The 25367-nt window shown below is 39.5% G+C and overlaps 1 protein-coding gene across 3 annotated transcripts in view; it reads right to left on the bottom strand.

Moving 5' to 3' along the window:
* The window catches only part of bcorl1 (BCL6 corepressor like 1), a 265520-nt gene that overhangs the window by 66038 nt on the left and 174115 nt on the right, over nucleotides 1–25367 (bottom strand). For all 3 annotated transcript variants that reach the window (XM_087992055.1, XM_043704668.2, XM_043704670.2), the window contains 2 exons: nucleotides 19872–22532; nucleotides 11204–11357 (listed from right to left, as the gene is read on the bottom strand). In XM_087992055.1, coding sequence (XP_087848181.1) covers nucleotides 11204–11357; nucleotides 19872–22532 — 2815 coding nt within the window. The remainder of the gene's footprint in view (nucleotides 1–11203; nucleotides 11358–19871; nucleotides 22533–25367) is intronic.

Below are 25367 nucleotides of genomic sequence, written 5' to 3'. Positions count from 1 at the left end.
CTTCAAGAAATATTAGTATTAGGGTGTGGAACATGTCCCATTTCATTATCCAAGCACCACTGCCCCTAGGCACACAGTGCAGAGTAAAGCTGCTATTGCTCTGTTTTGGAAATACATGATAAAGCCAACTTCAAGGTGAAATTTAATGTGATTGTCCATTTGCATACCAGTGTTGTGGTGGTGACAAAAATGAGAAAGCAAACACTCTGACTGAAAATTATGTTTGCTGCAAAAATTAAAACCAGAGTTAAATTTATTTAATGCATAGTGTTTTAACTGAAATTAAAATTCAAGACAAAAACATGGGTCTAAAAGAAAATAATCTCTGGCATTTAAAGAACTCAAGCTTTGGAAACTGAAGCAGACACGAGTTCTCAATTGTAATTCAAGCAGCAGTTAATTATTTCTTTGTTATTTTTAGTTTTGGAAAAAATTCAATGTCCAAAAATCATAATGAAAAAGAATAAACTAAAGCAAGCGGTAATTTATTCTGGAGATTATTTGGAATTTACCCTGTATAATCTGGTCCCTCAGCTCAACTGGTTCAGTGCTTACACTCCTTTATTTTCTTTTCACACTCAAGGACTCATTTATATTCCCCATAAATTTATCTGTGCTAGCCATCTCTATTATTTCACGTAATAGCAAGATCCACTCTGTGAATAAAGAACTTTCTCCTGTTATAGTACTGGATTCACCCTCAAATGGAAACTCATCCCATGTTTAGCCTATTAAAAGACATGATTTTTAATGGTACGTTCACTCCCTTAGTTTCCTTTTCCTACAGAAAATAGAACAAGTTTTTCAGTCTTTCAATTTTAATCTCTTCATTCTGTAATCATTATTATTTTTTTCTATGCCTTCTTCAATCTCTTTATAGTTTTTGCGCAAAAGAGAATAATTTAATACTGGAGACTGTTCAACATATTGTGCCTGTTTCCGAGATAATAACTTTGTATGATACTTGTACTTAGCCTAAAACCTTGGAAGACATAACGAGGTTCTTCACAGTGATATTGCAAAGCATATTTTGACACTTGGACTTGATGGTTGAAGATGTGATTACCAATGATGGTATACTCAAAATTCAGGATGTTTTAGAGGCTAGAACAGAGAGTTGAGAGTCTGCATAAGATTACAAACCTCAGAGTCTGCTATCACAGACTGGGAACTTCAATTCTATGACAATGACATTGCTTAAGTGAGTCATAGCAGGCAGAAGATCTGATCAAATAACAAGCTTACAAGATACACCTTCTTCTGGAAAGGTAAATCTAAAAATAACAACTTCATGGGATTGGTTTTGCTGTAAAAACAACTAGCTGACCATCTCAATGAGCCCCCTGTGGAATGAACAAATCCCTCATGATCCTTCAACTCGTTCTAACCCAAAGCAATACACCATATATGCTTCAAGTCTAAAAGCAACAGATGAGATGAAAGAAGAATTCTACTCCAGCTTTTATCAATTGTCCCAAGTCCCAGAGTAACAAGCAGATTCTCTTTGATGATTCAGAGTTGGGATGGACACAAATCTATGGAAAAGTACAAATGCCATAAGGAAGACACACACATTGGAGTCCTTCTCTTTAACAAAATGCCTATGGCTTGGCCTGATCATAATAAACATGTCATTTTGTCAGAGACACAAATAAAAGCATTCATAACAACACTCTTGCTCCCAGCATTGATACCAGCTCGACTATGTCATCACCACTGTGAGGGACTGCACTGATTAGCATCATGACAGAAGCTGATGGCTTGCCTAATCTGGTCTACTATCTCAATCTGGCTGCCCCATAAGTGGCAGTAACAGCAGAAGCACAGCTGTAAGAAATTCAATATCAATGGACTCAAGGCCTCTGGCAAAGAAGACCTACTCATCACAGCCAACCTGACAAGGCTCAATGAAAGGAACCACAGAATGTCCATAGTGCCTGGTCTGCCCTTAAATCCTTCATAAATGCTGCGTGCGAGGACAGCCAATATTTCTCTACCAGGAAACATCAAACTGACTGACGAGAACAACTAGGAAATCCATGACGTACATTGTTGCAAATTCTTAGCATTCATGAACTGGAAGCACCATCAAAATGCAAAGGAAAGAAAGCAGGTCTACAGACCTCTGGGGAGATGGTGGCATAGTGGTAATGTCAATGGACTGTAATCTGGAGGAATTTGAATTCACACAGTAGAACTGGAACTGAAATCTAGTCCATCTAGTCCCAGTGATGGTAACTACGAAACTAGTATGAATTGTTGTAAAACCTCAGCTGATTCACTACTACCCATCGAGAGTAGTGTGCAGTTTTGGGTTCCATATCTCAGGAAGGATGTACTGGCCCTGGAGTGTGTTCAGAGTAGGTTCACAAGAATGGCCCCAGGAATAAAAAGCTTAACATATGAGGAACGTTTAAGGACTCTGGGTCTGTACTTGGAGCTTAAAAGGATGAGGGGGGGATCTAATTGAAACATACAGAATTCTGATTAGCCTGGACAGAATAGATGTTGGGAAGATGTTTCCATTGGTAGGAGAGACTAAGACCCAAGGACATAGCCTTAGAGTAAAAGGAAGACATTTTATAATGGAGATAAGGAGAAATATCTTCAGCCAGAGAATGGTGAATCTATGGAATTCACCACTACAGAAGACTGTGGAGGCTAGGTTATTGAGTATATATAAGACTGAGATAGATAGGTCCTTGAGTATCAAGGGGATCAAAGGTTACAGGGAGAAAGCAGGAGAATTGGTTTGAGAAACTTATCAGCCATGACTGAATGGCGGAGCAGACACGATGGGTTGAATGGCCTAAATTCTGCTCCTATGTCTTATGGTCCTTTGCTGTCTGCACCTTGTCTGGTAAATGTGACCGCAGAACAACAGCAATATACTTGATGCTTAGCAGCCCTCTGAGATAGCCTAGCAAATCAATCAGTTCAAGGGTGATTAGGCCTGGTCAATGATTGCTACCTTGCTCATATCACTAAAGAAGAAACAGAAAAAGCTGACAATTGAAGGCCAAAGTACTTGCGACATTAAAATACGTATGTTTTTTAAGAGTACAGAAATCTAGCAACACTGACATCCATGATATGCATGGCTGATCGCACTGTCAAAACCATCTATATTCCAAATACCTTACTGAGTGCTACTCATCAAGGTCAGAAACGAAAACAGGGTTGTTGGAAATAGCACTCTGAGGATAAAACTTCTAAAATGCTCAACAATGTTCCATAGGAGCAAACAAAACTTGAGACTAAGCCACATAAGGAATGATGAGGCCAAGTTACCAAAAGCTTGGTTGAGGACGAAGGTTTAAAGGCGCATTTTAAAGAGATGGAGAAGTTTATAACAAAAATTAGGTTCAGACATTGGAGGCTGGTCACCAATGGTGGATTAACTAACACTGGATACGCACAAACCAGCAGAACTGGAGAAGTGCAGACATCTTATAAGCTTTCATGGCAGGAGATAAACTGCAGAGATAAGCATGATCCCAACTCAGAAAGTGGAGGATGGAAAGCTGATCAGGAAAACAGTGCAATCATCAAATCCTGAGGTTACAAAGGCATGGTGAAAATTGCTACAACAGAAAATGATTATAAGTGGGGAAGCAACTGAAATATATATACATGCGAGACAGAGAAAGAGTAGGTGGTGAGATATCAGGAATCAGAAATGGAGAAATTGGAAAGGGGGGAGAGAGAGAGAGAGAGAAAGAGAGAGAGAGAAAGAGAGAGAGAGAGAGAGAGAGAGAGAGAGAGTTGAGGGAAGTTGAGAAATTACGAAGACAGAGAGCAACAAAGGAAGAGAGTTAATTTGGGGAAACAGACTGAAACACAGTAAGGTCATGACTGAATTGGTAGGACACAAAATTCAAATCATGAATATTTTTGGAAACGTGCATGCTCATTGCCCACCTCAATTATGAGTAAACGCATAGACACATAAGTACACAAAATCTCTCTGTGAACAGCAGCTGAACGGTCTAATTTTCCGCATAAAGGGAAAACAAAAACTTCTAACTTTATAAGACCATCACCAATAAATTTTAAAATAAATCAAAGGACCTTGCTCCTTACTACAGAATTCTACGAGACTCCTGCTACAGTTATACTTGGAGCTCAGTCGACAATCCTTGGGCCCAAATGTTTTGATGTTCCAATAGCTTGGTTATGAACTGATAAAACCTCCATCAATCTAGCATCCTATATGCCCTGTAATAATCTCATTATGGAAGCTTATGCAAGATAATTAAGTAGGAGAACCATTCATTTAAGCAGACAAATGTTCACAGTATGGTCAATAATAAAAACAAGTAGTGGTGGAGAAATATAGCAGGTCTGGCAGTATCAGTGGAAAGAGGGAGAGTTAGCGCTTTGAATCCAGTGACTCTTCTTTGAAATGTAATCAAACTGTTTTTTAGAATTATTTTAGGATTTTGTCCCCACTGTTCCATCTGAAAATCCATTGCACATGTTTATTACTCTTTTTAAGAACAGAGACATTCTCAGATCACATTTGAATTCCCATTTAATAGCTTGACTCCTTACCTTCTTGCTTTACTTCTACTCTTTAGTTTATAGTAATCATACTGGGCTAAAGTTTACAATCTTCAAATTCTGAGCAATATCATCTCTCACACTTCTACTTCGTTCGCTGATAAAAAGTAGGCTGGAAAATGGGAAGCCTTTAGAAATGAGATAACAAGAATCCAGCGAAAGTATATTTCTGTTAAAGTGAAAGGAAAGGCTGGTAGGTGTAGGGAATGCTGGATGACTAGATAAATTGAGGATTTGGTTAAGAAAAAGAAAGAAGCATATGTCAGGTAAAGACAGGAGAGATCGAGTGAACCCTTCGAGCAGCACAAAGGCAGTAGGAGTATATTTAAGAGGAAAATCAGGAGGGGGAAAAAGGGGACATGAGATACCTTTGGCAAATAGAGTTGAGGAGGATCCAAAGGGTTTTACAAATACAACAAGGACAAAAAGAGTAACGAGGGAGCGAATAGGGCCTCTCAAAGATCAGCAAGACAGTCTCTGTGTGGAGCCGCAGGAGATGGGGGAGATACTAAACGAGTATTTTGCATCAGTATTTACTGTGGAGGACATGAAAAATGTAGAATGGCCAAATTTCTGCCAGTGAGCCTGACTCGATGGCTCAGAAGGGAAGCGAGCAGAATAGGAGAGCAGCAGTGATAAGAGATGCAATCCTGAGAGGAAGGGACAGGATGTTCTGTGGTCGTGAGCGAGACTCCAGGATGGTGCGTTGCCTCCCGGGTGCTGGGGTCAGGGATGTCTCAGATCAAGTCTACTGGATTCGTAAGGGGGAGGCAGAGTAGCAAAAGTCATGGTACACATGACTTTTGGCCGTTCACTTTGGAAGGCCAAACCTAAATGCAGAATACAGGGTTAAAGGCAAGATTCTTGGCAGTGTAGAGAAACAAAGGGATCTTGGGCTCCATGTCCACAGATCCCTCAAAGTTGCCACCCAAGTTCATAGGGTTGTTAAGAAAGCATATGGCGTGTTGGCTTTCATTACCAGGGGAATTGAATTTAAGAGCCGTGAGCTTATGCTGCAAAACTATAGAACCCTGGTTAGGCCAAACTTGGAATATTGTGTTCAGTACTGGTCGCCTCATTAGAGGAAAGATGTGGAAGCTTTACAGAGGGTGCAGAGATTTACCAGTATGTTGCCCGGACTGGAAAGGTTGAGGTAGCTATGGCTTTTCTCATTAGAATGAAGGAGGATGAGAGTTGACTTGACAGAGGTGTACAAGATTTACTTAGACTAGATTAGATTACTTAGATTACTTACAGTGTGGAAACAGGCCCTTCGGCCCAACAAGTCCACACCGACCCGCTGAAGCGTAACCCACCTAGACCTATTCCCCTACATTTACCCCTTCACCTAACACTACGGGCAATTTAGCATGGCCAATTCACCTAACCTGCACAATTTTTTGGATTGTGGGAGGAAACCGGAGCACCCGGAGGAAACCCACGGAGACACGGGGAGAATGTACAAACTCCACACAGAGAGTCGCCTGAGAGGCACAGATAAAGTGGGTAAGCCAGAGACTTTCTCCCCATGGTGGTAATGTATATCATTAGAGGTGTAATTTTAAGGTAATTGGAGGAAGGTTTAGGGGAGATGACAGAGGTAGGTTCTTTACATGGAAAGTGGTGGGAAATGCACTGCCTGCAATAGTAGTAGAGTCAGATACATTGGGGACATTTAAGCGATTCTTGGATAGGCACATGGAAGATTGAACAATGAAAGGTATGTAGGTTAGTCTGATCTTAAGAGTTGGATGACAGGCTGGCACAACATCGAGGGTCAAAGGACCTGTACTGTGCTGTACTGTTCTATGTTCTAGGACTTCTAGAATCTTAATAACCCAAATAATGACTAGGATGGAGCTGGGCAAGAAGTGAAATTTCAAAAATCTCAAATTCAATTCTAGTCCGCCCACTCCCTGCTTTAACGGAAACAAAACAAGGCACAAAACAACCAAAACACCCCAAGAAGGCAAGTTGATAACTTTAATACCTCAATGAAGCTGTCACCCTTTGAGATGACCTAAGCTGCAGGTTTAACCCTGCTGGCCTCAGGAGACCAGGCGGCAAGGAAAACTCAGGGTACAAGTTAAATGTTTTTCCCTAGTCCTTGAAACATCATTCCATATTCACCAGCTCATGGACTGAACAATGCTACCATTTTGACAGTAGGATCTTGGATCAATCTTTAGACTCTTAGTACCAGTTAAAAAAGGTTAAATCATAATAGTTCTACTGGACCATAACCTACTCTCTCAGTAGACAGAGAGAGAGAAACATGTCTGGTGGTGGATTAACCACACTTCAGGTGAGAAGAGAGTTTGAGAAGGTGCTTGATAGTGACTTCAACTAGTGTGAGAATTGACCCCACGCTGTTGGTTTCATCTTGCTTTGCAAATCAGTCAGACAGCTAACTGAGTTAACAAAGGAACTTTAATGGCATGCAAGCTGCTCTAAACAGCACCTTACCTGATTGGCAGATACTAATCCAATCAGGCTGTCACGGGTTTCTCCAAAGAGATTCCACTTCCTTGCCTACACAATAGATCCAATAAAAACTCAAAGCAGGGTGCCATATGGTGTTTTCTTGGCTTCATTTTTAGCTATCCAAAATCCACATATTAAAGCAATTAACCTTTTTTTAACATTGCATTGCTCTGTTCACTTACATATTTCATCAAAATTATTGAACTTGACTATATGCTATTTCCTGCATTCAACTGCTAGTCAGATACAGTTGTGATTCTGGTTACCTGCATTAAGTTTCAGATGCAACGTAAAGTAGAATAGTGGTAACTTCCTATTTTCTGAAGGCTCGACATTACACTGACACCCTGCTTTGAGAATTCATTATTTCTGACATTTTACCCAGTTTATCATCTGTTCTTAGATTTTGTGCTGAAAATTTCATAGCTGAGAATTGATTAAATGCCTTTTGCATAGCATATATCTAATGCTCTCAGAATTGTATACGACCATAAGGTACACCACAACTCACTAGGTTGTCAGTTTGTCAAGGACCTGAAGGACCTTGGTGAACTGAATCCACATTGACACCATAAAATAATTTATTATATACATGATCATCCATTTTATTCCTGATAATTGAATCCATTAATTTAGATGAAGTGGAACACTAATAGTCAAGCATTTGTCAGGACCTGCTTCGAAGGCACATCCTCAATCCTGGAAACTTTCTGCCTTGCCACAACTTCCCTGGTGAAATATGCCTAATTCTGTGTTCTACAGATGCAGGATAAAGTCAAGCATGCCAATCTGTTGAGTAATGCAGAGGTAGCACATGGGCTGCCAGGTTCCATTAGGGTTGGTCAGAAGGCCAGTTTGGTTTGCATGATATTCCTTGCTGTTGTTTTACAAGTTGATGGGCTCTCTTGGCCTCACCAACACCAAACCCTTGAAGCTACTTCAATGTGAACTCAACTCCCCAGCCCCTAAAATACCCCAACCAATTTATTTACCCCACCAACCTCCCATGATCCCTCATGCCACCTACCTAGCCACTCATTCAGTATCCACAATGGATAGATGTCAGGAGCCATACAGAAATAAAACAAAACTAAATCCAACCGTTTACTACAATCTCGCTCTGATAGTGAAAAGCTCCCATTCATAAACTTCTGAATCTCCCTAAACGGTTAATTTGTTATAAAATTTCATTCTATTCCGACATGATGAAATATCCTCTTAGCATGCAGCCTGTTAAATCCCTTCAGTATCTTGTGTTCCTATATAAAATCATTTCTTATTCTTCTAAAAGCCAATGACAATAAGCCCACCTGTTCGTTCATCCTTTACTAACAAGACAACTGCTTTATCCTAGGAATCAGTCTTATAAGCGTTTTCTGAACTGCTTCCAGCGAAAGTATAATCCCTACTTGTGGATACCTGTAAACAGTGCTCCAAATGTGGGCCCTCATTAATGCTCTAAACAGTTGTAGCAAAACTTTGCTATTTTTATACTCTATCCTCTTTGCAATAAAGGCCAATGTTTCACTTGCCTTCCTAATTATTTGCTGTACCTGGACACTAACATTTTGTGATTTGTGTACAACGTTACCTAACCCCACTGTATTTCAGCATTTTGCAGTCGCTTTTCAGTGAAATAATATTATTTTTCTATTTTATTATTCCTATCAAAGTGTCCACATAACAAATTTCCACTTTATATCCCATCTGTCAATTTACACCCATTCACTTAATTTATCCTTATCCTTTTGCAGACACTTTGGAACTTTCTCACAACTTCTTGCCTTACACTTCTTCACGTTGCTGTCAAATTGGTTACAACTAATATAGTTTGTAAATAGTTCAAATCTTTCTACTCCTTGCACTTCAGCAGTTAAGTTTGCCAACCTAAAAGTGACCCTTTTATCCCGACTCCCTGTTTATGATTAGATTAGAAACAGGCCATTCAGCCCAACAAGTCCACGCTGACCCTCCAAAGAGTAACCCACCCAGACACATTCCCCGAGCCTATATTTACCCGAGTAATGCACCTAACACTATGGGCAATTTAACATGGCAAATTCACCTGACCTACACATCTTTGGATTGTAGGAGGAAACCACAGCACCCAGCAGAAACCCAAGCAGACACGGGGAGAATGTGCAAACTCCACACAGACAGTTGCACGAAGTGGGAATTGAATCCGGGTCCCTGGTGCTGCGAGGCTGCAGTGCTAACCACTGAGCCACCGTGCTGATTAATTAGCCAATCTTCTATTGCTATTATCCCCAACACCATGAATTCTTATCGTGTTACCTTTTATCTGATACTTATTGAAAACCTTTAGAAATATAACTGTAGTCAAATAATGACAACCATTTTATTAAACATGATTTCCCTTTCACAAATTAATGTTGAGCTGAATTGTATGGCTTTTTGACTAAGTGGCAGTTTCACTGAGTTACATGAAGGATTTTGAGCAAAATCTCTTGTCGCATCTTACTAAACTTGGAATGTTAGCTATCTAGTCCCTCCCTATGGCTGCAATCTACCAATCAATGTTCAAGATTTGTGTAAAGATTTGTAGCTCAGGTGCTAGTTGCTGTGGTTGTGGGTATGTTCAGCGAACATACCCACAACCACAAATGTACTCAGAACAACTAACGACTCATGAAATATGCTCTCAGAAACATCCTAATATTGCTTTGATCTGCTTGGAGGATGTTTGAAGAGGTATTTGATGATTATGAGGACCTGGCAATTATTGGATGCCAACATTGTGGATGAGAGATGCATATAGTTGGCGTCTGTGGATCATACCCTGAGATATTGTTGCATGTTGAGAAACGTACAGGCTGTTGATAACCAGCTGCAAGATGAAATCCACAGGAACATAATTTGACTTCCATATTGAGAATTTTCAGAACTTAGTTTGTTTGTGGTGGGTAGTAGGATAGAAAGCTGCATATGAATCAAGTGATATATGCTGTTAATAAAGGTGATAAACAAGTAATTATCCCTCTTAATAGGCATCTAACTCCTCCTCAGCAAAGATTTTCCCTTAATAGCCACTGCTTTGTTTCAAGATGCAATTAGTTGATCCTAATGCGAGATAGGGCTCACCAGGCTTCTCAATGAGTTCTCGTGCAGTTCTTGGCATAGTTCACTTTCTTTAGGCCCCTATAAGATTTCCCCTGTTGACTTTTTCTTAAAGTATTATGACTGTATCAGCTACAACTCCATAATAATGGATTCTACCATTGTCCCCATTGACAGGTATTAGGCTAACTGGACTGTAGATTTCTGCATTTAATTCTCCTCCTTTCTTGAATCGTGGTGATATACTTGTTGTTTTCCAATCCATTGGAACCTTGCCAGAATCAATCAATCAATCAATCAATCAATAACTAGGGAATATTGGAAGATTTCAACCAATACATCCTACATATCTGCAGTAATTTCTTTTCTAAGGACAACTTGTAAAATGGGATATAGACCCACAAGAAAAGATTAAGCCACTCACACCGGAGATTCTCTCTGGCATTTTCTTGAGTGACAGTCTCTTAGATGTCCCTTCCCACTTGTCAGCATGCGGACATGGCTGGCCTACGTCATAAGGCTATCATTGACATCCTACCTAGATTCGTAACATGTTGAATAAAACACCAGCATTTAATAATACCAATGCTTCAAACTCCAGTCGGTTGGTGGAACATTGCAGTTTCGTATTGCGAATGAAAATTAACCTCCTCAAATTTAAATAGCACAAGACAAGTTAATTTCTCTCTATCTTGTTAAGTTTTTAATTCGCCTGTTCCAGACATGTTATGATAAGAATTCCGACTTTCTGGCCAAAAAGTAGGAAACATTATGTTTCAAGAAGCTCTTTTTCTTTCCAAAAAAGGGACTTGAGACTTGGACTCCAAGTAACAATGCAGCATATCTCATTGGTATGAGCCCTCAAAATTTCAAAACAAGCTAACTGTGAATTAACAAATTCAAATTTAAACATGTTTATTCAATCAGTATTCAAAGGGCTCAGCTTGAAACATTGTGTTGTCCTTTCTCTTTGAGAAAATGGCTCCCAAACAGAAAGATGGACGATATACATTTTTAAAATCTAAATCTCATTACTATCCAAAAGGACATGCAATTAGTATATTACAGATCAGCCCACCTTTTTCTTGTATTGCTGTTCTAGAAGAACATTCAGTCTTTGGTGTTCGCAGCCGTTTGCTTTTTCTTTCGCCATCAAGTCCTTTGGATGAACAGACATCATCTTCACTATCTCTACGACTCACTTCGAGACTGCTTGACCGTCTTTTGGATCCCTGCAATTTACATTCAACTGAGGTCAAGTTTACTTTCTGTACAACTATTCTTTCAAGTTTTGCAAATCAATGATTTCAATTTATTTGTCATCACTTGAAATTTACTTCTGCATTTATCCCCCCAAAAGTAAACAAAATGATGAATTAGCAATTCATAACAAGAAATATTGGCTAAGTTGGCAACTTCTCCCTGCTCTATTTGCAATCATATTTATTATCATATTAAAGATCAAAGTTCTTGAAGTGATCAGATACTGGTTGCAACATACAGGAAATGGAGCACAATCCCTTACCATCAGTATTGATCAACTATGAATTCAGTTAAGAGTGATCCTCCTATTTCTCACTTTTTATTTTACTCCCAGTTCCGTGATTATGCTGGCAAAAATCATTTCAATCAAGTGTTGCATTTACAATATACAAAAATGTGGCTAAGAAAGAAAGATTTTGTGCTTTACTGTGTGCCATTAAAAAAACACATCAAATTCACTGAATTTTCTGAAGGGTAAATAATGTTGTTGTATAATCAATTGCAGCAGCGAATTTGCCTTATTGATCATTTTCATTTGGAAGGGAATGTGATAACCCAGGAGAATTCCTTGCTCCTCAAACAATTGACCTTTGGTGCACATCTGAACTGTTTGGGGTTTTGGTTTAATACTGCATCCAAAAGTTATCATTGCCAACAAACTAATATTCCTTCTGTACTGTACTAAAGTATCAATTTTCTCAGGTATGTGCTATAGTCTTGGAATGAATGTGAACCAATGGCTTTATCAGTCGGAGGTGAGATTTCTTCTCAGTGCCAAATGACACTCAATAGCTGAAATCATGAACTCAGAAAATTACAGCCCCACCACAGACTATTTTCAGTCATAAGTGTAATCACTAATCATGATTGATTATCACAAGTATTTCATGGCAAGAAGGAAAGGGGGTGGTCAATGCAACAGGACCCAAGGCTGGATCACATGAAAAAGGGAGCATGGTGCTTCTAATTTAGGAAATGATTCCTCAGTAAGTACCAAGTCTAAATTTGACTATGAAACAGCAAAGGAGATATTGAGGTACCTGTCTAAAGCTTAGTCAAGAAAGTAAGTTGTAAGGGTGGCTTTAAAGGGAGAAAATGAGAAGAGACAGAAATTCCAGACTGAAGATGGTAGACAAATTAAATCATAGATGGGAAAGGGGACAGGCAGGTTCATGAGAATCCATCCTTAGAGGATGCAGAATTCTTCACTGTTTGCATAAAGATTTGTAGCTCAGGTGCTGGTCACTGTACTCGTGGCTATGTTAGCTGAGCTGAGAAGTTGATTTGCAGATGTTTCGTCCCTGTCTAGGTGACATATTCAGTGCTTTGGAGCCTCCTGTGAAGTGATACTGTACTGTGTCTTCTGGAATTTATTTGGTACCATTCCTGCTGCTTTCGGATGCTGGTTCTGGTTGTTCGTTGTAGTAGCTGGTATATTAGGCCGAGGTCTATGTGTTTGTTGATGGAGTCCGTGGATGAGTGCCACAATTCCAGAAATTCTCTGGCTGTCCTCTGTTTAGCTTGTCCTGTGATTGTTGTGCTGTCCCAGTTGAATTTGTGGCCCTTGTGTCATCTGTGTGTATGGCTACGAGGGACAGCTGCCTGTTGCATTTAGCGGCTGGTTGGTGTTCGTGGATGCAGATTGCTAGTAGTCTGCCTGTTTATCCTATATAGTATTTTGTGCAGTCTTTGCATGGCATCTTGTAAATTACGTTAGTCTTGCACATGGCGGGTACAGGGTCTTTTGTTCTGGTGAGTTGTCGTCTGAGCATGGCTGTTGGTTTATGGGCTATCATGAATCCGACTGGTTGGAGAAGTCTGGCTGGCAGTTCTGAGACGTTTTTTATATAAAGTACCGTTGGCAGTGTGTTAAGTCATGGCAAGTCCTTGTCATGTTGTCTGTTTACCAGGCATCTGCAGATGATGTTGCTGGTATATCCGTACTTGGTGAAGACTCTGTAGAGGTGCTCTTCTTCTTCTCTTCATAGGTTGGGAGTGCTGCATTGTGTTGTAGCCCTTTTGAACAGGATCCTAATGCAGCTTCTCTTGCGTGTGTTTGGGTATTTCCTGTGGTAGTTCAGGATCTGGTCAGTGTGTGTGGTTTTTCTATAAGCTCTTGTACTGCATCCACTGTTCTGTGTTCTTTCTACCATCACATCCAGGAACAGGAGTTGGCTTCCTTCTCTCTTGTAAATATGATCCCTGTGAGCATGGTGTTGATAATCCTGTGTGTGTTTCAATCTCTGTTCTCATAATAATTACAAAAGTGTTGTCCACGTACCTGATCCAGAGTTTGGGTCGGATTTGAGGGAAGACTGTTTGTTCCAGTCTTTGCATCATTGCTTCTGCTATGAGCCCAGAGATGGGTGAACCCACAGATGCCCCATTGATCTGTTCATATATTCAGTTATTGAATGTAAAGTATGTCATCAAGCACAGGTCTAGTAGTCTGAGTACGCAGTTCTTGTTCTTTGGTTCCCTGTCACGTCTTCTGCTCTGTTTGTCCAGGTGGTCAGCTATTGTCTCTCTAGCTAGAGTTTTTCCAATTGAAGCGAAAAGTACCATTATATCGAATGAGGCAGTTGCTTCGACCCTATCTATGTTTATCTTCTTGATGTTGTCTGGGAAGTCCTGTGATGATTATATGGAGTGTCAGGATCCGTTGACAAGATGTTTCAGTTTTTTTGGTTGCCAGTGTATGTGATGGAGTTCCTGGAAGTGCCACAACGGGTCTAAGTGGTATGCGTGGTTTGTGTACCTTGGGTAATCTGTAAAATCTTGAAGAGTTGATGCATTCTGGTTTCATCCTTTGTAGGTCAATCCTGGTTATCAGTCTGTTTTTTTTGCAGGTTCTTGTAGCGTGTTGTTTATTCTATTGGTTAGCTGTGGCGTGGGGGCCATACTCCCTCTGTAGGTAGGTGTCAGTATCTGCAAGCAGTTTCTCTGCTTTCTCAACATTTTCAGTCTTGTTCATGATTATCGTCGTTCTGCCTTTATCTACTGGTACAATGGTTACAACTCAAGTCACCAAAAAAGCAGTACTAGCCAAGGGACTCACAGCAACCTCGCGGATGCAAAAACAACTGACTTCCTAGCTGAACTAAAATTTACGCTCAGAACTAATAGACTAACCAAAGAGACATAGCAAGTAGTCAGACAAACCACTGTACCCTTAATAACAAAAAGACAAATGAACAGCCTCAAAGAGAGGGAAGCCCTAAAAACACTCAAGAAGGACAAAACATAATCATATTATCAGTGGATTATCAACACCATGCTCACAGGTATCAAATTTACAAGAGAAAAGGAAACTAACAACCAACTCCAATTTCTGGATGTGATGGTAAGCAGAACACAGAAGTGGATGCACCACAAGAGTGTATAGAAAAGCCACACACAAGGACCAGATCCTGAACTACAACGGGAACCACCCAAACACACTCAAGAGAAGCTGCATTAGGACCCTGTTCAAAAGGGTCAAAGACAACGTTTGCGAAAGAAAACTAAAGCTCATCCATGACTGGTTTTGCAGAAATAGTCTTATCATGCAAAGACATTCAACAACCTGCAAGGTGGGTGTTCCCATAGGGTGGAGTACACATGTGGAATGTTGTTCAACTTTTGTGTGGTGTCACAAAGCAGATGAGATGAGAAATATGAAGGGTCCAAGGACAGATCCTTGAGCCCCTGCAGGGATGATGACATGTAGCCAATGTGATAGGATAGGTAGGAGTGGACATTGCGCAAATGAAATGCACTAGAGAGAGATGTTGTGGTGAACCAATTTTAAGGGATGCATGGAGATCGAACAAGAAGGCTCAGTCACAGAAGGTTTATATCAGGAATTTTAATTAACATCTACAGTGCTGCTGAATGGTGCAAATCTAATTGGATAGATTCAAGTATGAGCCTCAACCTAGATAAAGCCAGAGTTAAAATTCAGCTTCTTTCACTTTTACTAGTGGTGGAAGACAATAGAGCCTGGACTTTCTGATTCACATTATATTATGCTGGCAGAGATAAATTTATAATGAATGGGCTAAAATCTGTGATCCAACGTCCAGAGAAATTTTATCTGTCAAAATAATACCTTTTGCAATCTCAGCTGTCTAGAATTAGCCTTACAATGTTCACAGTCCACTATATAGTGTGTGCACTAAGATGGAATCCAGATAACATTTTAATAACTCAGTTTTTAAAGAACATGAAGTCTTCACATCTATTGTGCAGCTAATGCAGTTAAGCAAAGTACCGGATGCTAGTGCTGCAAAATGGAACTTTTTCCACTCTGATGCAGTATTAGCATCAAACATTCCCATAGCAGGTAAGGAACTCAACTAACAACACCTCTTGAGCACGAACATTACAATAGTACACCATCATACTCACGTCCTATTTCCTGGGTTCAGAATGAGATTAGGAGAAAGTGAGGACTGCAGATGCTGGAGATGAGAGCTGAAAATGTGTTGCTGGAAAAGCGCAGCAGGTCAGGCAGCATCCAAGGAGCAGGAGAATCGACGTATCGGGCATGAAGAAGGGCTCATGCCCGAAATGTCGATTCTCCTGCTCCTTGGATGCTGCCTGACCTGCTGCGCTTTTCCAGTAACACATTTTCAGTTCAGAATGAGATTGCAAATTTAGTACCACACTTGGGGTGTTTTTGCTTACTATAAGCCTGCATTAATAAATTTGATAAACCATTTCATGTATGACCCATCAGGCTAACAGACATCAGAGTTATTTTATCTGGATTTGAATCTAGTATTTAACCAACAGTACTGCCAAACCACTTATCTATTAGCAATGTAATTGGATTGTAACATTATTTGAAATGGAGACATATTTGATGAATAACATGAGGAAAAATTATTATAATAGCAATTTATTTTGATATGAAGGTGAATCAATACATAGCAAAGAAGACAGGTGATTGGCTAGGTAAGATAAATGTTGAATAGAAAAATGTCAGTCCAGCTAATTGTGACATTATTTCAGAGGCAAGTGTTTTGCAGTATTGCCCATCTGCCCTTCGTGGGTAGAACAGGTCGTATTTTAAAAGTTCACCATTTCTTATCCAAAGAACAATACCACTTTGTGAATGACACTATCCCTCTCTGTGTTAACAGTAGTGCACAATCAGATTTGAGATGACATTTTACACATGTACATTTCTTGATTTTTACCACTTAACTTCAAGAACTAAAACCTCATTTTAGGTCTAGATTTTATAGTAGTATGATAGTCCAACAGTCACTCAGTCTTTAAAAGTGACAGCAATTTCTGTAACCTGCATTTATATAGTTAAATACAGAGATGCAGAAGTTGTCATTGATTCTAAGCTTCTCCATATATGCACAGTTGAAGTGATTGCAATTACTGAACTGCCAAAACCCTGTTTGTTTACACTGTTATTCTCATGGCAAAAGCAGCTTGAATGAATTAACATGTTGTTGAATGAGGTGTAACCATTCAATGTTTACATAACACTTTTGGCACAATAAAATATCCAAAAGATACTTCATGGGGCAAAAACAAACAGATGACAAAAGGTTTGGTCAAAGATTTAAGTTTTAAGGTATCTCTTAAAAAAAGGGTACTGAGGTAGAGAGGCAGAGACATTAAGGTCAGTATTTCAATGCTTAAGCTCCTTTCAGCTGAAGAAACAGCCACCAATGGTGAAGTAATTAAATGCAGGGATGCTTTAGATGTCCGAATTAGAGAATCACAGCTATCCTGGAGGGTTATGAAGCTGTATTGTACTGGTTAAGTGGGGTTATATTAGGGAAGGATTTGAAAACAAGGATGAAAATTCTAAAGCGTGAATTTGTACTCACTGCCCATGCAATTTCAATGTCCGTCATGTCACTGCCAGAGATGGTGCGGGGCTTGCAATAGCTCCATACTTTGTTCAGTGTTCCAATCAGCCTGTTGTCCCAGAATCAAACTGCAGAGCAGTTGAGCCAGAGGAGCTCTCAGAAAGACTGACAACAAAAAATGCTAGAAATCACAGCAGGTCAGGCAGCATCCATGGAGAAAGAGAGAGGAAGCTAACCTTTTGAATTTAGATGACTCTTCTTCACAGCATCTGCAGTAATGAGCTCTCAGAAAGAGTCCTTGTTGCCTCACTCACCACCTCATTCATTGCCACTATCTCTGGACATAATGATGAATAAGGCAGTGAGGTGAGCCAATGAGGTGAGCAGAGGCTGGATGGTATTGACAGCAGTGAGTGGGTTGATGAGGATGAAACAGCAATAATGTGCACACACTAATGATGTCAGCAACACCAATGGCTGGATCCATACCATGGAAACCTCACTATGATGTCAATTGCAGCACATTCCCATTCGAATGTATTGGCAGGAGATAGTCTATTCTAACAAGAGTTGATTGAACAGTGTACTAACTTCATGATTACTGATGGACAGCCTGTAGTTACTAAAAGATAATTTCATATTTGTAGAACATACTTTTCTTTTTACAAATACAATAATATTTATGCTTAAACTTTGAAGGAGATTATGATATGTCAGCTTCAATTTCAATCCCATATGTAGGTCGCAATCCTTTACATTGCACTCAGAAAATGTTTACTGCAAATTGATTAAGTCTTCTGAGTTTATTTTACTTCTGAGTTTGCTACATCAGAATTGATAATTTTGATTGCTTACCTTGCCTGCTAACATTGATATTCAGGGATGAGAGTGGCCAGAGACAAAAAGTTCTGAACAGTTTTTATGACAAAAAACAAAACATACATTATTGTGGCAAAGCAGCATTTTAAAAGGGCTGGAAAAGTATTGCATTTTTATCATCTGTGGTGAAATGCCATGCTTCTCAGCCACTTCAAATTGATGGAATTGTAAAAGGACAGCAAGATAAATGAAATATAATAAAAGCAAAATATTCCAGGTGCTAGAACACTGAAATAAGAAGAGTACTGAAAATACTGAGCAGGTCTGGCACCATTGTGGATTTATTATGGTTCATAGAGTAGTTATTTGTCGAGGTAAGGTACCTCCTATTGGTATGCTCCTGGGACACTTTTTGGGGTGGTCAGGTATTCCTAAGACTTATTAATAGTAAAAAGGTTTGTGCCTATCAAAGGTTTGCAAACTATCAAATACATATCTATCAAACTTGTCAAGATCTCTCAGAAGGTGTTTTTATGAATAGTGTTTTTTCCTAATAGAATGTAGTTTGCAATATGGAACTTTATTTTTTTCTTCTGTCTGCATGGATACTAGTTGGGTTGACATGGTAGGGGGAAGAGTCTGGAATAATGGGTAGGCATAGGTTATATGAGGAGCCACGAATATGGGTAGAAGGGCATAAAGTGACATGGGAAAATGAGGTACAAAGGGGAATGGCAAGAGGGCATAGCTGGCAGGAGAATTATGGTACATGAAGAGTAAGGGCTGGAGCAATGTTTCATAATCTATTATTGTAATTTTTTAACATAGTACTGGAGCCCTGAAAGCACATTTTCTGGCCAATCTGTCTCAACAATTGACAACCTCCTCGGTCTTTGAATCACCTGGCCTAGTTTTAAATCCAGCTTACCCTCTCAGACCAGAAGTGGTGAGGGCATGCAGCCAATTTCAAGGGTCAGGGAGGTCAGGGCTGCAGAGCCGGTTACTCTGTATACCCAACCTGCGAATGCAATTCCAGGCTTCTTCCTCTTCACTATAAGTTTTAATTCTTCAGTCTCTTCATGCTAATGTTCCAGCTCCTTCAATCAGAGATTTCCTCTCTTCTGCCCTAGCTGATCCTCCAATTGTGGGTTCTCTCCATAGAGGAACAGCAAGAGCATGAAAGAAAGAAACTGATTCTCCATTCACAGTACTGCAGTCAGTTTCTGGTCTCATGACCAAAGAGCAGAATTGCAATCTTTTCCTTAAAATTTCCATAAATTGGATCATCCCCAAAAGATTGGAATATCAATTTAAAATAACTGTTTTCTAAGAAGCCAATGTCATAAATCTGACAAATGGTGGTAATTTCTCATTCCTGCATTTTGTGCTGAACACCTGATAATCCCCAAGCTGGCACAATATTCAAACTGTATTTGGAGAGAAGGTAATCCATGCCACGGAAATCACAGGATAGTCTTCAAAATCAGTGATGAGCATCACTGCTACACTGACTGTACAATCTAGCTCTTAAAATCGCAAGCTATTCTGTTCTATCAATTATATGTTCAGTATTACATAATTTCTTCCTTTGGCTAGTGCAAATTTATTGGAACCAAATACCAGAAAATACATTCCTAGGATCATTTATCAGACAAAAAATAATCTGACTTATTATTAAAACCTGAAGCTAATACAAAAGTAAACAAAATGAAACTGCATCCTTATTATAAAAATATACAGAATTGCATCACATAGCTGTGTTTAACATTCTAAACACCATAATCTTCATTAAGCCATGAAACAAAAAATCTCAAACAAGGGAAAAAGCATGTTGAAAATTATAATTACCTGAATGGTCTGCTGTTCCCGATTTAATCTTTTGCAACTTACAATATCTTCCTTCTTAGTGCATTTCAACTTCTTTCCAATATAGCTAGATGGATTTGTACTGCATCTAACTGAATTAGGTCCTTTACATTTAGAAACTAGATTCTTCACTGAACCATCCTTCTTTTCTTTGGTAACAGCACATTTGACTGGTCCACAATGCTCTTTCTCATTACATATAGCTTTAGTCATGGATTGATCTGCATCTGTAGATAATTTGGAGGATGTTGTATTTCCACATGCCAACTCCTGTATGGTTGCTAGCTCTACCCTCTTGTCACTTTCTACAACAGGAAGATCTTTAATACTATGGCTATGATTAATTAAAGGCTGGTTGCTCAATAGCAAAGAAGTAATTATTCTTTGTCCATTTTGCTCCTCATTTTGATTTTTTCCAACTTCATCCACATCACCCGTTGAATTATTAGAATTTTCACTTGTATTTCCATTATTGGTTTTACCCATTTTGTCCACCTTGATTGTAGAAATCATATTTTGTTGATCTTTCTGACCACTTTTGCTTTCAAAAGGTAAACGGCTCAGGTCAACAACATTTGTACTACTGGAGGCTGATTGGTTCAAATCTTTGGAAGGAGTACCTTCCTTACTTATTGCATTTGGAGTGAATGATTTTGGATTGTCCTTTTTACTTTCAATTGCAAATAGTTCCAAAGCCCGGTTACGAACAATAGTCTCCAAGTTGGATAATGGCGAACCCATTATCTGTAGCTTGTCTTCTTTTGTTTTTTCTCCATAGTTCTGAGGAGTCCAAACAGCCCCCAGATGATGTGGGCTTTGAAATAAAGTATATTCACCTCTGGAAGATGTTAACCCACAAGGAATTCCTTGAGCTAGGGGTAGCTGTTGTGCTGAACAACTGCCATTAGTTAACAATGATGAATGATGAAATGGAGTTTTATCCTTTGCCAGATAAAGATGGTTAATGATGAATGGAGGATATGTATTTGAATGAAATGATGCCACTTCATTGGGGTTGGATACAAAACAGCTATGCAATTGACTATTAGGTTTTTTAACACCTTGACCTCCACATGCATCCTTTTTGGCCTCCCCACTTTTGTCACCATTGGAAAGTGATAACTGGCAATCGCCTTGGTAAACAATTGAAATTGGTTCTTGCTTAGCAGCATTCTTAGAATCTTCACTACCAATCTGTAACATAGACGCAGGTATAGCATTGGCTACACCAACAAAAGTCCGTGGGTTATGGTTCACCAGTTTACTGGAACCTTTTACCCAGGACCAAGCTGGGTTCAATGGCTGCAAGGTTAAAGGATCCATTGAATTCTTTTGAAGTGTAGCGCCATTCCTTATAGTATCTGGAAAAACCACAACAGGTGATGTTAAACCAAAGTTTCCTTTAATACTGCTGGCACTATAGATACCTTGAGGAATTTGTGATGTGATAACATCATTTTTAGAGTGCAACAGGGAGAATGATCTATCTCCTTTAACAGGCGTCAATACTGGCATAGGTGGGGTTTTCCGCAGCTCAGGGAAAGAATTCTGTTTAACCCCTATACCATGACAGCTTGATTTTGCTGACAAATCTAGTGGCAAGTCATGGGATCCCTCTGGATATATCTGCTTCTCAAGTTGAGGTGGAGATCTAAATACTATGAATGGAGGATGTGAATTTTCTGAAGGCCCAACTGAACGCTGATGAGTAGAACTGCACTCAGGAAGTTTAGATAACTGGCTGTTTGGGATCTTTTGTCCCAAAGATAATTCACTGCCTGGGTTGAAATAAACGTGGGAAGTTGGTAGTGAAGCATGGGAGGTGGAAGCTAAAATCTGTTGTTGCTGAGAGGATTCTGATTCAGTTTTATTTTTTGCTAACAGGGACTGAGAGTAGTCAGCAGTATGTTTGATCTTGGATTCTGAAATCAAAGGTCTGTTGAGCATGACTGGATGAGAATATGAACGTAGATCAGGTGTTACATTAGTGCTGCCTCCTTTACTTTGTAAAAATGGTGGTACTGTCTGCACTGTAACTCCTAAAGTAGTTGGAAGAGATGGTGCAACATGGGGATGGACCAAGTTTGGTGGTAAGTACATCAAATGTGGACCCTGGTTAAACATTGGTGGAAGAAATGGTCGAGTAACAGTGTGTAAATTCTGGGATGACGATAAACCAGGTTTGAACAAGTTTAATGAGTTTGGTGCATCAAAAGGGCGGCAATTCCCCGATTTAGCACTGTCTATTTGTGGATCATTCCAGGGGAGTCCTTGATACTTAGCTTCAGTCCCAGGAGTCACTTTTTGCTTTATAGTCTTTTCTGGTTCCCCAGTGTTTTCCTGAGTGCAAGTAGTTTTTGACAGAGTTTGTTGTGCTTTACGATGCATGCCCGTACACTCCAAATTTTTCATTTTGTCATCTTCACTTTCTGGCATTTCCCCATGAAGCAATTTACTTTCCACATTTGTAACTTTTTCAGTCTTTAACTGTGTGTCCGAAGTGGTCATGAAGGTGACCTCCTCTTCTTTGCGAACAGATTTTTCAGGCTCATTATTCTTGCAATTCTGAAGTTCCTCCTGCAATAAGTTACTTTCATCCCACTCGACTTGATGGGCACCATTGCTCATTCGTTCAGTCGCCACCTAAAAAGATATGGTAATCAACAGAGATTTCAATAAGCCTAAGTTTCCTAAAAACTACTTTACATCACTACTAATAACTTTAAATTCACAGCTAAAGTAAGGATTTTAAGAATATTCTTGAAGTGTCTGAGATACAACTGTGCTTCTGGGAATCTCTTGCAGGTATTTATACTCAGTACTTTTAAAAAGGATATCGTTCATTTTCATCTTGTTTTCCTGAAGCCCTGACACTTTTTGGGAATGTCAGAACTGCTCAAACCCAAATACCTATTTTTTAGGTTGGAAGTTTTTACAAGTTTGCTCTCAGGCTATGAGGGGTGTCAAGTCCACATTTATTTCCTTTCCTTAACTGCCTTCAAAAGGGTCAGTGTCAAAGTGACAATTATTTTAATAACTATAATGTTTGTAGCTATTTCAGCAGGTGTTAAGGTTTAAATTGTAATTGCTTGTGGATAACTAGCCAATGGGGGCAGAGGCAAACGGAGAATTGTCCAGCTTGAAGCCCTGGAGTTTTAACGCTGAAGCTTTATGCATAATAGCTTAGTCAGTTCCCTTGCGAACCAGGAGGAGCAGGAGCAACAGCTGCAAAAATAGATTGATGCACACGTGTCACCATACACAGCATGACCCTGACCAATGGCAACAACATTAATGAAGTGAGAGTCAGGGCCCCCTATCAATGTGCAAATCTGAGAGATGGCCGAGAAAGAAGTGCCATTAGCACTGTACAGTGCCAGACAGGGCCTCTCAACAGAGTGCATACCTAAGTGGCAGCATTAGGAGGAGAAAAGGGATGGCGGTCAAGAGTGGACCAGAAGAGTGCAGCAGGGTAATAGAATATAAGTCAAGGCATCCAAACAGAGTATGGACCTGAGCAGTAGCAGGAATAGTAGTGGTTACAGCAACACAGAGTAGGAGGGCCCCAGAAAAAAAAAGTGTGCAAGCCTGAATGGCAGCAAAGCTAGCAAAAATAAGAGAGGGGGATGCAAAGCCATTGAACAGAATGTTGGCAGAAAGTTATAACAAAAAGAAAACAAACATTAATTGTTCGCGCAGAGTACAGATAGGTAACTATTATAGTGTTTTTTTTAATCCCCCAGAGCTGGAACAGTAGTTTAACTAATAACTGGAGTGATCCATTTATTACTTTATTAATTTAAGTTAACAATAAAAACTATAAAGTTTTTCAGGATACCAATAAACAAGCAAATTTAAAAAAGAGAGATGGAAGGGCAGACTATTTGCATATCCAGTAACAAATGTGAGTTTGTGGACAACAATATAGATTCAGATTTACAGACCTGCAGAAAATGTCCTTGCCTTTATGGTCACTCCAGCTCAGAATGAATGAGCTGCAGTGGGAGTTGGAGACACTCAAACATGAGGGAGGGAGAGGAACTTCTGAGTACTTCTGTCTTGAATGCAAATACATCCCAGAGAAAAGCAGAAAATAAAAGATTTTTTCTGTTATAAAGCAGGGTGGCAGGTACTTAGGAAAGAGAAAATGAAGTTTTCAAGCATTGGTCCTATACTACACATGCAACATGCTGATTATCTGTGAAGAGAATCAGAAAGCCTGTAGAGAGGGCAGCCACAATGCATATCAAGGCACCAAAGTTCAGATGACTGTCCAAAGAGGGAAGAAGCAAAATGGAAATGTATAGTGATAGGGGACTCCATAAATCAGGACAATAGGTAGCATCTTCTGCAGCCACAAACAAGCATCCTGAACATGTGTTGCCTACAAGTTGGCAAGGGATATTATATAAATGGCTGGAGAGGAATTTGCAAAAAGAAAGGGATAATCCCCAGTTTGTTCCGATTCATATCAATAATTAGGAAAAGGGAGGAAATCCATTTGGGGGAAAATATCACGTGTTAAGATTAAATTTAGGTTAGGATCGTTGTCATCTAGCAGTATTAAACTCTGGATTATTGTGTGAGCAACATGAAATTTTACTTAAAAACAAACAAAGTCAGATTAGGAACATTAACACATGGCTAAAGAACTAATGTAGAAAAAGAAATATTTATTTTAATGGAACATCTCAAAACAAAAATTATAATAAGATGTATTTTAAAAGGATATGCCTTGCTTGATTAACACAGTTACATTTTTGAACAGGACAGACAAGGGTCAAGCAATAAATTGCTAGGTCAAAATTTTGGAACAACCTCTCCAATAGCATTGTGAGAGGAACTACACCAAATGGGACAACAACAATTCAAGAAAGCAGCTCAATAGCACATTCTCAGGGGCAATAGGAGATGGGAAGTAAATGCTGGCCCAACCGGCGATGCCCACATTCAATGGAATAGAATGCTCGACATAAAAGCAAAGAGTAAGAGGAAGGCACTGTTATGGCAGTGGCAGAAAAGTGGTATTCCACAATGATTGCTGCTGAGACCATAGTGTCTGTGGCTTAACTTAATTTAGACTACTATATCAAACACAATCTCTGAATTTTCAGGTGATCCAAATTGATGGGCTGGTAACAGCCGAAGGACAGAATGAGCCCTAGTGTGCAGTACAAGAGTACTGATAGTATCCCTACCTCCAAGATCCATGTCTCACCTGCTCTACTTTGCAATAATTAACATTAACATGATTGGCTAAGTAATTTCAGCTAACCAGATATTAAATTTTACCAAAACAAATTAAAGAATGTATATATTGCTTGGAATTAAGAATCTAAATAGATTTGAGGTGTACAGAGATGACAGCAAATATACAAATCACCACAAGTAATGACAGAGATTTAAAAAATTTATATGAAACACCTCTAATCACAGAAACCATGGGGGGGAGGGGGGGGGGGAAGGGGGGTAGTGTGC

Source organism: Chiloscyllium plagiosum, unplaced genomic scaffold (assembly GCF_037043375.1).
Source record: "Chiloscyllium plagiosum isolate Xiang-an unplaced genomic scaffold, Cpla_swu_hap1 HiC_scaffold_11, whole genome shotgun sequence".
NCBI lineage: Eukaryota > Metazoa > Chordata > Chondrichthyes > Orectolobiformes > Hemiscylliidae > Chiloscyllium > Chiloscyllium plagiosum.
The sequence above is the reverse complement of the archived record's forward strand: the minus strand, read 5'-3'. Positions and strand labels throughout refer to the sequence as shown.